This window comes from Numenius arquata, chromosome 2 (assembly GCF_964106895.1).
Source record: "Numenius arquata chromosome 2, bNumArq3.hap1.1, whole genome shotgun sequence".
Classification (NCBI taxonomy): Eukaryota; Metazoa; Chordata; class Aves; order Charadriiformes; family Scolopacidae; genus Numenius; species Numenius arquata.
Genome location: NC_133577.1, coordinates 37,065,729 through 37,079,595, shown reverse-complemented (window position 1 = coordinate 37,079,595; position 13,867 = coordinate 37,065,729). Strand labels below are relative to the sequence as shown.

At 37.5% G+C, this 13,867-nt stretch overlaps 1 protein-coding gene across 1 annotated transcript; it reads left to right on the top strand.

The window, feature by feature from the left end:
• The first annotated feature begins 6,268 nt into the window (after positions 1-6,268).
• SOCS5 (suppressor of cytokine signaling 5) lies at positions 6,269-10,599 on the top strand. The gene has a single exon (XM_074168931.1). The coding sequence runs from the start codon at positions 6,269-6,271 to the stop codon at positions 7,877-7,879; it is 1,611 nt and encodes a 536-aa protein (XP_074025032.1). The 3' UTR covers positions 7,880-10,599.
• The last annotated feature ends 3,268 nt before the right edge of the window (positions 10,600-13,867 follow it).

The following is a 13,867-nucleotide window of genomic DNA, read 5'->3' as shown; positions in this document are numbered from 1 at the left end:
AACAGGTGGAGTAAATGATTGAGGCTTTTTCTGAGAATTCATTTTAGTCTGGCTCAGTTCCTTGAGCGGGTTGACTGAACAGCTACACGGTGTGCACGCCACCTCCTGCACCAGCAGAGGTGTCCAGGAGGAGGCTGACGCCATTTCTTCTGGTTGCAGTGCTGACTTGCGCCAATTTTGTGTGGTGTTGGAATTACAGCTCAGTATCCTTTGCCTCTTCTTGGCAAGTTTGAGTTTTGATTTGGGGGTTCAGACCTTCAGATTCGTCTCCCTTTGCAATTGCACTTCCAAATTAACAGAGCCTGATAGAAAAAAAAAAAAAAACAGTAGTACTTTGCCCTGCCAAGGCTTTCATGAACACTTGAGACACTTGGCCCCTTAGCCTTGTCTAGTTAAAAAAAATAACAGCCACCTCTTCCTTCAAGCCCTCCAAATCAGTTCTTCAAGCTGTCCACAGTGAGCATGTCTTTGTAAGTGTGTAGAAAAATGCATGGTTCTGCTTAAGCCAACATATTCCTTGGTTTTTTTTTAAGAAACGTTGTCTCTAGTATTACAGTAGTAATTTATTATTTCTGGAATGTGTAGTGGAAAGGAGGAAATTGCTTTGTAATCCTTAGTATCGCCCTTTCTTCCTTCCACAAGTGGGTTACTTTAAACGGTAGGTGTTTGCCAGCCTTATTCATTTTGACTGAATAAGGTTGAGGAGTGCTTATGTGAGCAGCTTTGTTAGTGCATCCCTAGGAGCAGTAGCCTATAGCAGGCATCTGGCAATGTGCAAATAGGACATTAACCTCTTCAGCAAGCATACCTTAATGGAAGCAAATGTCTTTAATAACGGAGTCTCTCCTCACTGCTAAGTGAATCATTTTAAAGTAAGGAACAATCCAAATAAAAGTGTAGTCTCTCTCCGTTCCTTTTACTTCTGCCTCCATGGATCAAGGTGGTGTGTCCTAGTGTCACTGAATGTGTTAGCCTGCTTGCCTGTGCATCCTCGTGCTAGCATTGCACTAAACAGTGTGCAAGGAGCAGAGAGACTGTGATTTTTCTCCCTCCCCCTCTCTTCCCTCCCTTTTCAGGTTATTGGGGTTTTTGACATGTAAGAATTGTCTGGGTTTTGTTTTCCTTCAATGTTTTGTCCTTGTTATCTTTCAATGTTTTGAAGCTATCATCATATGAAAATGCCAAAACAAAGAATCTTGTAGATTCTTGTTTTTGAAATAAGCATGCTCTACCTGTTTTGTAAGGTGTCATACATTATGCAGTGTTTCAGCTTTTGTGAAGATGGTACATTGATAGGAGTTATTATTATAAACTAATTTTTAAGTTGAGTAGCACTGTGGGAGCGAAACAAGTGTATTATCTTCAGGACAGCACAACCTTGGCTTTGAATGTTCCTCCTTGGAAGTCACAGGTGGAAAGCTCTGGCTAGATCTTGTGACGCTTCTGGAAAGAGTGATCTGAGTTTTCACAGTAATCTATTAATATGTGGTATTTCAGGATTACAAACAGGCTGTAACCGTTGCCTTTATTTAAATCATATTACACCAGTGTTTTTTCTAGCTCTCTTTGTAGTTTCATCAGTTGTGCACTCACAATGCTGAAGACTACACTCATGCAAACTTCATGGCTTTGAATGTCTCCAAACTTATTGCAAGTAGGAATATAGTGTTAAGGTACTATGGCTCACTGCTTTTGTAATCCCCGTAGGGTGCTTACTACTGTTATTTTTTTAAGATAACTTATGCCAATTTATAGTAGATGGAAATTCTTTTTAGTTAAAAAGAGATTGTTTTAGGAACATAAGTATAATTTTCCTGAGAAAATCTACAAATTGATGAAATCACTTTGTGGATTTTGATGGAATTCAATTTATTTTCTCTTTAGGCTAAAGTAACCACTGGCAGTACTGAGTCTTTGTAAAACCAGGATGGCTTTAGGGCCAATTCAGAAGTAATTTGTATTTTGTCAACCTTGGCACTGCCACAAGAAATCTGTGAAACCACACATCTGTTGCACATTGATTTAAACTAATTTAAAATTACTAGATTGAATATTAAATACTTTAGCAATGACTCAAGTTTTATTCTAACACAAGGTTGATAGATTTAACCGAGACAGTCACCCAAATTCAAGAAAGTGTTTTGCATTAGTGAAGGATGGTTCCCAAAGCAACCACTCCCTCCTGGAGCCGGCAGGCTGGCAATGGTGAGGTGATACGCGGTACATTGACTGCTCATCTTGCTGTGCAGAGTTGAGGAATAATAGTGATGTATAAAGTTAAATACCATTAAGCATGACATTTCAAGATAAGCTTCCATGCCCTTTTTGTATTTTGACTGAGTTAAAATGGTTAGCATGCAGCCCCTTTGCCACCTGTGCCCAGTAAAAGAGCATTACTGGTTTTATTTGGAATGCAAGTATGTCTTCAGAATGACCTAATGCTTTAAGTAAGGCTTTATTTAAAATTGTATAGCCCTTATTCTAGCAACTTTACCTTTCGTTTGCTCTGTTAAGGCCTTGCTCTGAACCAAGTATAGTATATTTTACTGTCTTGTGTTTGTAAACTTGCTAGGAACTTAATGGGGAAAAAAGAAACAGGGATAAATGTTAAAGTCGCAGAAGTACTTTTGTGTTAATCTTCATTTTGTACTTGTAACTCTGTTGCTGCCTGGAAAGGTTTCTTTTATGGAATCTTTCAATAGTAGTAGCATGGCCTAACTTTTAAAGCATTTCAGCAATTTTAGTTCTTATAGAGAGAGGTCAATGGAAACTAATCATGTTTAGTACTTTTCTGACATTACTCTGGATTTTCTGCCTAGGAATGTTAATTTCTAATATTCTACTAGTGAGTATTCAACCCCATAGTTTTTTGTTCCAGTAAATATGTATAATATTTGAATATTTTCCTACCTGTTTTGCATGTAAAGCTTTAACGTAAGTTGCCAATATTTTCTGTTAACTCTTACTTCTGTCCTGGGGTTGGTTCTAGTGTGGAGAAACAAATTACTCTCCTTTGTCCTGTTACTGTTAGATTTCTGACAGGGACGCGAGCATACTAAATCCCTCAACTCCTCTTGGATTTCTGAAAAACAATGATGATTATTTTAGGGAAGTGCTGACCTACTCTTTTAATGAAGAACTTGTCTTGTATTCCATTTGCTTTCCCATTTTTAGAATCATGGTTCATATTCCTCTGGCTTCACAATCATATAACATCCTTGTGGCAAGTACAGCAGTTGCTTACCTGGAAAAGTAATATTAGAAAAGTGTGTATTTTTAGCTGCCTTTTGATGTGATGTAGCAGCTGGAAACAAGGAGGAAAGGCAGTATGAGGTGATCTGACAGCACTGCCAACCGCAACTTGGGAACCACTGCTTTGGACTTGTGACCAAAATGTGGGGAAGCCATTTTTATAGGCCTGAGTATGCCCATTGTGCCTGGCACTTCAGTGACCCAGATGCTGTGGCTTTGCTCTTGGTTCTCAAAGGCTTTATTTGAGGGTTCTCCCCTGGACTCTATTTGACAAATACTGTTAGTGGAAAAAGGAAGTTCTGCGAAGCTTTTTGTCTACGTTAATATGCATTAAAAATATATAATAAGCAGGCAGTTCCATGCGCACATTTAAGACATAATTAGTAAAATATCCCTTTGATAGCAGTGGCTAATTGTAAATATCTAAATTAAAAGATACTCTAACAACTAACAAAAATACCATTTTTCTCTTTGTAGTAACCATGTCCACAGCTCAGGGAAGGAATCTAGCAAGTTCATGTTGAGGTATATTCTCAAGACAAGATACAGTGACTCATATGCTTTCCTGGGTAAGAAAAGTATCTATGTTCTCTTGAGTATGACAAAAAGTAGTTAACCTTTTAAGTTTAGCTTTTGAAAAGTACCGTCTGTCAAGCCAGTATGGTTGGGCTTTTGTGGGTGGGGGGCTTTATTTGTGTTTTCTTTGTTCTTGAAGCTTTCTGGGCAACTGTAGAGAACGTTCCACCCGTCTAACAGTCTAAAGACATTCTAGACTTAATAGTGCAAGGGAAAAACAATAATGAGCAGTTTTAGAATAAAGGACACCACCGAATAGTGTATGACTGGTTAGAAAAGTAATTCCAGTTCATTGTGACAAAGATGTGTACTGTTTCTAGCTTGATTTCCCAAGGGATTGGAGGTTATATTCTCTGTCTTCCTTTTCCCTTCCCGAAAATTGTAAACATCTCTGTGGATAGGAAGAGTAAGAAATGTACAGCTTGAGAGAAAAGTGGGTTGAAGTCAACCTTATATATACACTGTATTGACAGACTGGCAGCCAGCAAACATATGCTGCCTCCTGGTCAGTATAGATATTCTGAGATGCCACAAACAGCTGTGATTATTGTGATGGCAATAATCCTACAAATCTGTATGTGATCTGACTTTATTACTTCTGCTGCTCTTATAACTCCCCCAGTTCCCCAGTTTGGTCCAGCCAACTCCAGAAAAAACAAATTTATGAATATTTTTTTCAATCAGGAAGACTTTATTTGCACACTTGCTTATATGCTTTCACTTTATGTATGTACAGGACTCTATAGCACCTTCTGTGTATAACACTTCTCTGCAAGTGTCTCCCTCCTTAATGACTACTTGGGTGTTGTTTGGATTGTCATTAGCACTGTGTTCTAGGTAACTTGTACCAGTAATCTCCAGAGACCGTTAAGGCCTGATTTCCCCACTTGCCCCCGACTTCCCTGCATCCACGCTAAATTCCTAAGGTTTTATTTTATGCAATTGGATGTAGATGCCTAGCTTATTGGGTTGCCTGAAGCATCTGAGGAGGAGGTGGGGAAGAAAGCTTTTGCTCCTTTTGCTTTCTGTTGCTATAACAGGTGTTTCACGTTCATTATCGTTTCATGATTTTCATCTAAGCTGTACCTCTGACACCTCCCCAGTCTCAGTGGATTCTGCTATAAAGTCATGGACTTACAGCTGTGCTTCTGCCTTAAGGGACTTCTAGACTGGATCACTAGAGTACTGCTTACTTGTCATCATCCATATTATTTCATGAGACCCAGTGCATTCAATCATTGCTTCAGATTCCTTTCTAGATGTGAACAGAAAAGAACTGCAGCAACAGAGGAATGTTGCTTCAAAATAATGTTTCCAAAGAACAGAGCAGTTTCCATTAAGAGTTAAATTAGATAAGATGACATGTTTTAGTCCTTTAAGTTTAGCACTTCTCTCAGAACTTAATTAGATCTAATTTAGCTTGGCATTGCCTGACTTTTTTTAGTACAGAATTAGCCTGTTTCTTTCTGTCCTAGGGCAGTCCTGTGTTTTTGGCAGTCTTGTTCCAATTATCAGACTTGGTTTCTAAAGAAGTAGTTGCAGAATACACACTGCTGATGTTTTTATCTTTTTACTGTATCGTCATGATTCACTGTCATCGTGTTTCTGCTGCCTAGCTGCTTTCTTTTTAAGTGCTCTTACTAAAGATAGAAAAGCTCCTTGGGCTCTTTCATTCTTTTATATCTAAAGTAATAAGACCAGACAGTTTTTTTTTTTTTTTAGATGTTTCATATGTATGGGTTTTATTAATATATCAGAGACTTTATAATTCTAAAATTCTGCTAATACCTTACTGCTGTTCCTTGTCTTTTGGTGATTGCCTCGTCTAAGAATGCTTAATGCTTTTTGTTTTCCTCCTAAATTTCTAATTTTGTGATAATTTTTTTAATCTTTTCAGTTACAGCTTTGAATTTATCTGACCTGTGGCTAGAGCTTTTGCTTTTAGGTGGTGTAGCTGGATGTTTGCAGTGCCCTTGTTGGATTTCACTAACTGCTCTCATAATTTGGAGTGACTTGAACAGTTATTTTTCAGGATTTGTTTTTACTGCTACTTACTGGAAGCTTTTCAGGGAGTGATAACTTACATATGACTTACAAATTCTTCCTAAAATGAAGAATTTTAGACTGCATATTTCCTAGCCATCAAATACAACTATGCAGACCTACCTATGTGTCTACAGAAAAATATGAGGGTATGCTAGTGAATAAAATGTTTGTAATTTCCCAGATATTTTCTTCATGGTGATTTTTCTGAATAACAAAATGATGTGATGCACATCACTTCCACATAACCATACAAACACTAGGGCACTTTTTCAAATGTAGTGTGTTCAATTAACAGTTGTCTTGTGTCTAGAACTTAACTGAAGTAGTATCTTCATTTTTTTAAACTATATTTTTAATTTAATATTTCCTCTCCTCAATTTAGATAACGTACTCCATGGATAAAGTGGGAAAGATGTGGAACAGTTTCAAATACAGGTGCCAGAATCTCTTCAGTCATGAAGGTGGAAGCCAAAATGAAAACGTAGTTGTGAGCTCCAGTAGTTGTTCATCTGCTAAAGAGAAAGCTATCCAGATAACTGATTTGGCTCAACAACAACCCAGCAGCCCTTTGAGAGAAAACATTGCTTTGCAATTAGGTTTAAGTCCTTCAAAGAACTCGGCAAGGCGGAACCAAAACTGTGTCACGGAAATTCCTCAGATTGTTGAAATAAGCATTGAGAAAGAGAACGACTCGTGTGTCACCACGGGAGCTAGACTTGCTCGAAGGGACTCTTACTCTCGGCATGCTCCTTGGGGTGGGAAGAAGAAGCATTCCTGCTCTACCAAAACCCAGAGCTCTTTGGATACTGAAAAAAGATTTGGTAGGACACGAAGTGGTTTGCAGAGGAGGGAGAGAAGGTATGGGGTGAGCTCTGTCCATGATATGGATGCAGTGTCAAACAGGACAGTAGGTAGCCGTTCTCTGCGACAGCGCCTACAAGATACCGTTGGGCTGTGTTTTCCCATGAGAACTTACAGCAAACAGTCCAAGCCTCTGTTTTCTAACAAAAGAAAGATCCATCTCTCTGAACTGATGCTTGAGAAATGCCCTTTTCCTGCAGGCTCAGATCTGGCTCAGAAGTGGCATCTGATTAAACAGCACACAGCGCCCGTGAGTCCTCATTCAACTTTTTTTGACACATTTGATCCTTCCTTGGTTTCCACAGAAGATGAAGAAGACAGGCTCAGAGAGAGACGTAGACTTAGTATTGAAGAAGGGGTTGATCCCCCTCCCAATGCCCAAATACATACTTTTGAAGCTACAGCACAGGTTAATCCGTTGTATAAACTGGGACCAAAGTTAGCTCCTGGTATGACTGAGCTGACTGGGGACAAAAACATAACACCTCCAGGGAACTGTGACTCTGAAGAGGACACAACAACACTTTGTCTGCAGTCACGCAGGCAGAAGCAGCGTCAGATGTCCGGAGAGAGCCACAGCCATATCAGCAGGCAAGGGGCTTGGAAAGTGCACACTCAAATTGATTACATCCATTGCCTTGTGCCAGACTTACTTCAGATCACAGGTAACCCATGTTACTGGGGTGTGATGGACCGCTACGAAGCAGAAGCACTTCTGGAGGGTAAACCTGAAGGCACTTTTTTGCTCAGGGATTCTGCGCAAGAGGACTACCTCTTCTCTGTGAGCTTCCGCCGTTACAACCGATCGCTACATGCACGCATTGAGCAGTGGAATCACAACTTTAGTTTTGATGCTCATGATCCCTGTGTGTTTCACTCCTCCACTGTCACAGGGCTTCTGGAACACTACAAAGACCCGAGCTCTTGCATGTTCTTTGAACCGTTACTTACTGTATCTCTGAACAGGACTTTCCCCTTTAGTCTGCAGTATATCTGCCGGGCAGTCATCTGCAGGTGCACTACGTATGATGGAATTGACGACCTTCCTCTACCCTCAATGTTGCAAGACTTTCTAAAGGAGTATCACTATAAACAAAAAGTCAGGGTGCGATGGCTGGAGCGGGAACCTATAAAAACAAAGTAAATGAAAATCTGAATAAGCTTCTAGAATATGCGTGTTTTTGTGTGTTACAGTTTAACTGCAGCGAGCGCACCAACAATGTCGAGCTTTTCTGCAATATCCTATTTAAGCTGAGTGTTAGTATCCTGTCAGATGCTGCCTGCTGTTAATCAAACTAAGTTGTGATGCCTCTTGGAAACAACAAGCAGACACAATTCTGCACATTTTTCATTAAAGCCTAATGAAAATATTTTTGCTAATTTCTGAATATTTTATTTCCCTTTTATAGCTGTAGTAATTGGATGAAGAAACTATGAGGCATTTTCCATGGGGCATTCATGTAATGCTAATAAAGAAATGCTTTATTAGAGGAGCATTTTTGCTAATATTTGAAGTATTTTTTTAAAATTATCTTCTTGAAAACTTTCCACTACTCAAAGTGCTAATTTAGCTCACAAACAAGTTTCCAAATACTAGTGAATAAGAGTATTTTCTTTTAATGAAGAGCAGTTCATTAGAAGCAGGCCATTAAGAGTTAATGGTGTTTTGATGCTAACAGATGAATCGTGCTTTTCTCAGTGTATAAGGTTTCCTAATCATTAAGACTTGAATATGCCTGCTCAGTACTGTAATTCTATTTTAAACACTTGGAGATTTAAGTGGCATTGTTAGAAAAAGTGATACTGTCTTGGACAGTTAAATACCTTCCAGTGTGAATTACTGATTCAGTGGCAGGACACAAGATTAGATTATTGCCATGAAACAAAATGTTGTATTTTTTTCTAAAACAGAATTTGGTGGCCTGACTGTTGGTAACTTACAATGGAAGGTAATAGTGAAGAGAGAAAGTGTTTAATTATTTAAAGTGGTCTGATATTTTTATGGAGAGAATTACAAGTGGTTGAATTATTATAATCAGATTACAAAATCTGACGTATCTGAAACAAATGTCAGGTTTCACAGGTACTGTTATACTTGTAAATATATTTCCATTTGCGCTTCTTGAAATGTTTTAAAGTAATATGCACTGATTATAGTTTCAACAGATTACTTGGAAACAAGATTCTGAGTTCTGTTTGCTTATTTAATCGGAGATGGAACTTAAAATAGTTCTGTCTTAGACATTTTTGCACTAAAATTTTGTTGGAATGCCCTGACCCCTGTTTAATGTTTTGTACCAATTATGAGTGCTCCCTAGTTTCTTTACCAGCTGCTACAGTATGTTATTACTTACTTCTCTATGGCAATGACCTGTGCCAGGTAGGGAACTTTTGGCTGCAAGTACAATAAATGTTATTCTTGTATGCTACACTAACCCTTCTATTGATGTATTTTTCTGCTTGCTGTGCCTTGTTCTGGCTTTTTGTGCTAATAAAGTACAGTATGTTCAGTGTTATACTTGTATATCTGCTCTGTTTTTATATATTCACATAATGTGTAGCAGTTAACTGAATTTTTAATAGGCTTTTCTTAGTACTTAGTATAGGTAATGCACAAATACTGTGCGGCTGAATATTGGTTGGTCAGCACACCATATTCCTGGTTTTTGTTCCATGCTTCTCGGAAACCTAACAGTGTACACCATTGAATAATGTTTCTGTAGTCACTGCAAAGTAATGGACTTGTCTGCAGGCATAGAGCATTTCAAACTTTTTGTAACATAAAGGATAAATGTTAAGCAAAAAGTATTCTAAAACATTATTGATCCCCTGTAATGGTTGCTGAAGGTGTTTCAGCTTGTTATATAGCTAACTGCTCAGCTTAATGTTTTCATACTCCCTGCTGAGTAAGGAATGATTATTCCTGTAAATTGACAGTACAGCAGTGGCATTTGTTCACTTTTAGAATATTTTAATAAATAGATGTACACACAAACTGGCCAAATGTCCTGTTTTTACCAAAGAACACTGTCAATTTATGTTGGGGTATTTTTTTAGTGAAAAACTTAAGAGTGGAGAGGTGCAATTTCTGTTCTATCAAATATTTATCCCAAGCTATGATAAACCAAAGTATTTGACAACTTCATCTGAACTTATGTATACATTTATGTTGGTAGAGCTTAAAACTTTTACATCAATGGTGTCGTCATTTTTCTTGAACTTGCAATGCACCTGAAGGGGAATGATTTAAATAATTTTGTATTGACTGGAATAGCACTACATAGAAGTTCATACTGCAAGGGGTTAATCTGAAGCACCCAGAAAGCACTTTAAAACGTGTGTTTATATGCTTGTGGAAAATTTGTGGTCCCGTTATGCATTCTTTGTAGTAGCTTATCTTCTTTCATGTGTTAAAAGACTTCAGCTGTTAAAATGGAACTTTGTTTAGAATTTGTAAGTACTAAGTTTCTGTAAGTGTGTGTACAAATGTGCTAATGGTCACTTCAGTTTTGAATTGTGCGTGTGTCATTGGATATGCAACTCCTGGTTTAAAATCTGCTCTAAGCATAAAATAGGAAAAAAAGTCACCAGCATGAAATTGCACCCAAGTGTACTTTCACTGTGTCGTTCTCACTGGTCCCTCAGCTGGATCTGAATTCCAGATGAGTTTACTTCAAATCTTGCTTTCAATATTAGTATCATACGGTCAACCTACAACCGAGCTTTGTCCCAGCGCAGGGACCTATTTTTGTTTACACCCATTGCAGTTGCTTGTCATAAACCAGCCGATGAGATTCTAGCTGTGACATTATCAATGTGGTCAGGAATACACATTCATTTAAATTTTTTATCATGTGGTGGAATCTTTGGAAAAAAAAAATAAAAACCCCAAACCCTGATCTCAGAAAGTTTGCTCTTGCATTTTTGTAAATAGTCTTTATGGAGAGGATTTATTGCTCCCTTAAAACACACAAAGAAGGAATCTATCAAAAAAGATCTATTTCTCTACAACTTTTTTAAGCTTTGCTTCACTGAAATATACAGAATAACTTGCTGGTGTGGTTATGCTAACAATAATCACTTTTTAAATTATAGTAAACTTGAGCATTGACTACTCAAGTTGCAGTGTATTTCTTAATGAATACCTTTATTTTCAGTTCTCCAGGCACTAAAACATTGGTATGTTGAGAATGCAAGTAGTTGTTTCCTCATTTCTGTTTGAGGAGTAGGCTTTAACATTCTGATTTTGTTGTCTTCAGATGTGCATAAACCACTGATTTAATTTTTTTTTTTTATCAATAGGAAATCAATGGAGTAAGGTACATTAGCATGATTCCAATCTAATCTGGTTACATGATAGATAAGTATTTGAGCCTCAGTCTTGTGAAGTGTTCTTTCAGGGTGATTCTCATTTCTGCAGAAAAGGCTATAGAAAGGTCTTACTTGGTGGGATTATTTTGCCAAAAAAAAAAAAAAAAAGATATCTTTGACCAAATTTGAAAAGAACTGGGTGGTGGTGTTATGTGGGAATTAAAGTCTTTGAATACTTAGCACAACTTGGTGGTTTTGTTACAGATAAATACACACAACATCATACTTCAGAAAGTCAGCAACAGTTCTACTTTATGAAGATACAGAAATTCAAATTATTTTAATTTCCATATAACATGTTTTCTAACATTGCTCTATTTACACAATAATTTTCCAATGTCATTAATGCATTGACATATAGCACATGGGGATTTTTTTACTCTACAACCAGATCACCGTTTGTGGAGCAGAATTACACTTAAAATCAAGACATTAAATTTCTAAAAAGATTTGGATTTATGTCCCCATGGAATTGGAGAAACATAACTATACTATGTTTTGACTATATATAAGGGTCTGTGGCTTGGTTGGGGTTTTTTTTTTTTAAAGTCGTTTTAAAGGCATAACCCTTCTGAAAATACTGGTAAGGACATGTAGACACTTGTGGTCCAAATAATTTGCTTGTCAAAATGAAATCTCTCTTAAAAAAAGTTACAAAGCCATGTTTTGCATTTGTGTACTTTAGATTTTTTTTGTGTATCTGAATAGTTCTTTCTTACAAATCAGTAGTCTTTAAATCAAAGCATACAGTCTGTGAAAGATCTGTGCATCCGTAGTGTTTTATAAGACGAATTCAAACCTTTGCTAGACGTCATCCCGACAGTTACCTACTTCCTTAAGCCCATGTTTAACTTTAAGGTTCTGCACTATTTAGAAACAAGCAACGATTCTGAATTTCTGCGATACAAACCTGCTCTGCTTTAGTCTCCATGTGCAAGCCAAAATATTTGCAGAATGCTTCAAAGCTTGTCTCTGCTGCAGAGCTGCGGGCAGGACCAAAGCTGCTGGGTACCAGAGAGATGACTGCAGGGAGCAAGGTTCTTCCTTTTGTCAAAGCGACCTTGAAACACAGTATTTAATAGAAAAATGTTAACTGAGTCTTCTGTGATTCTTTCTAAAATAACAGTATTTTTGTCATTTTAAAACAATTCACATTTAAAATGATGAAAATGCTTTCAGAGTCTCATTTTCCTAAAGGGTTATTGTGAAGTCATCATGTATGTGCCAAACCTTAGTCTGCAAGCGTCTGCATAGCCCGTATGTATGTGTGTCAGTAAGATGCCCCCAAGCATGTGTGCATTCACGGTCTTTTTTTGAAGTTACCTGAAGTACGCCAATATACCGAGCATTAATATATTGGCATTTTAAAAAATTCTCTCGCTTTCTGTCTGTGCATGGCATACATTGCAAATAAAATGACTATTTTATTTGTATCTTCAGCTGTATTTATGTATTCTAGCTGATTGATTGGTGTGTGTTTTCCTGCTGTTGCCACACTTGCCTCAACAGTTGTCTCTTTGCTGTAGCCAAAGGAGAATTTTTGTTCATAATTGCTTTTTAAAAATTTTACAGTAGACAGAAGTCAATTGGCTTTTAAAGTGTTAACTGTTTACAAAGCATGGTATCACACTCTAATTGCTCTCCCTTTTCACAATATTGGTGTACAAAGAATCGTTTAGCTTGACCATGGATTGCGTCTACCAAATGTAGTTGACTTAAGCATCTGAATTTAATGCTTTTTTTTTTATTATTTTTAATTAAAAAGCTCCTCATGAGGGTTTTGCAGAGGAAAAGTCATGATGTTTTCACAGCAAGATACATAAAACAAATGTTTTTTCAATGAGGTAAGGATGTCTTGAAGATTCTGTTAAAAAGTTTCCCCCTCTCACTATGTCTTAAATCAAGATTCTTTTAAAGGGGGGGAAAAAAAAAAATCAAACCTGCCTTTTTATGACTTTAACCTTACAATCATTTAAAAAAATGAAAATAAATCTGTAGCTTTTACTTAATTTGCTTGCATGTTGCCATGCTGGTTTTGGAGTAGTCGCTTCAAGAAGCAATTCTTAAATCTGTTATTTCAATGAGGCACTGCCACTTCTTATTTTTATAAAATATTCCACTTGCGATAATTGTATATCACTAGGATATGAACCTGATACTGTCTTTAAATCTATCGTTATCAAGCTAACTATTGTGTATGTGCTTTTCAAGCTGAATAAATGTTCACTTTGTAAATTTGCATTAACAGCTACTGCTGTTAACAGCTAGGTTTCTTAAGGCCAACACAATGTATTTATGAGCTGAAGCTCCTGGTGCTTGACCTTTTTACCTTTGTTTTTGTTTTGTTCTTCCCACCCCGCAAAAAAATCCATAGTTGTGTGTGTGATATAGCTAACGTGAATTTCCTTGCTGAGCACACAGCTACGCTGGCAAGCAGAAACAGATCTGAACTTGCTTCTCTGGAGCAAAGCATCTCTCTGATTTCTCAGCAGGAGCTGTAGTGTGGTGGCACGTCGGCAAAGAGGAAGCAGAATTGGGGTTTGTTCCCCTCTGAGCAGCTGTTACATTGAACGTGGGGTGTGTTTCCTGTGCGATAAGGTATATTAACTTTTTAGAGCCCCGAGAATTTAATAGCGCTTGGAAGATAAAGTACTCCACTGTTCTGTCACTCCTTGCTTTCATACTTGTAGTTTTGCAAAAGCATGAAGAGATACATTTATTAGAATTGAATCTATGTAGTCACCAACTGTATAAGCGCTAC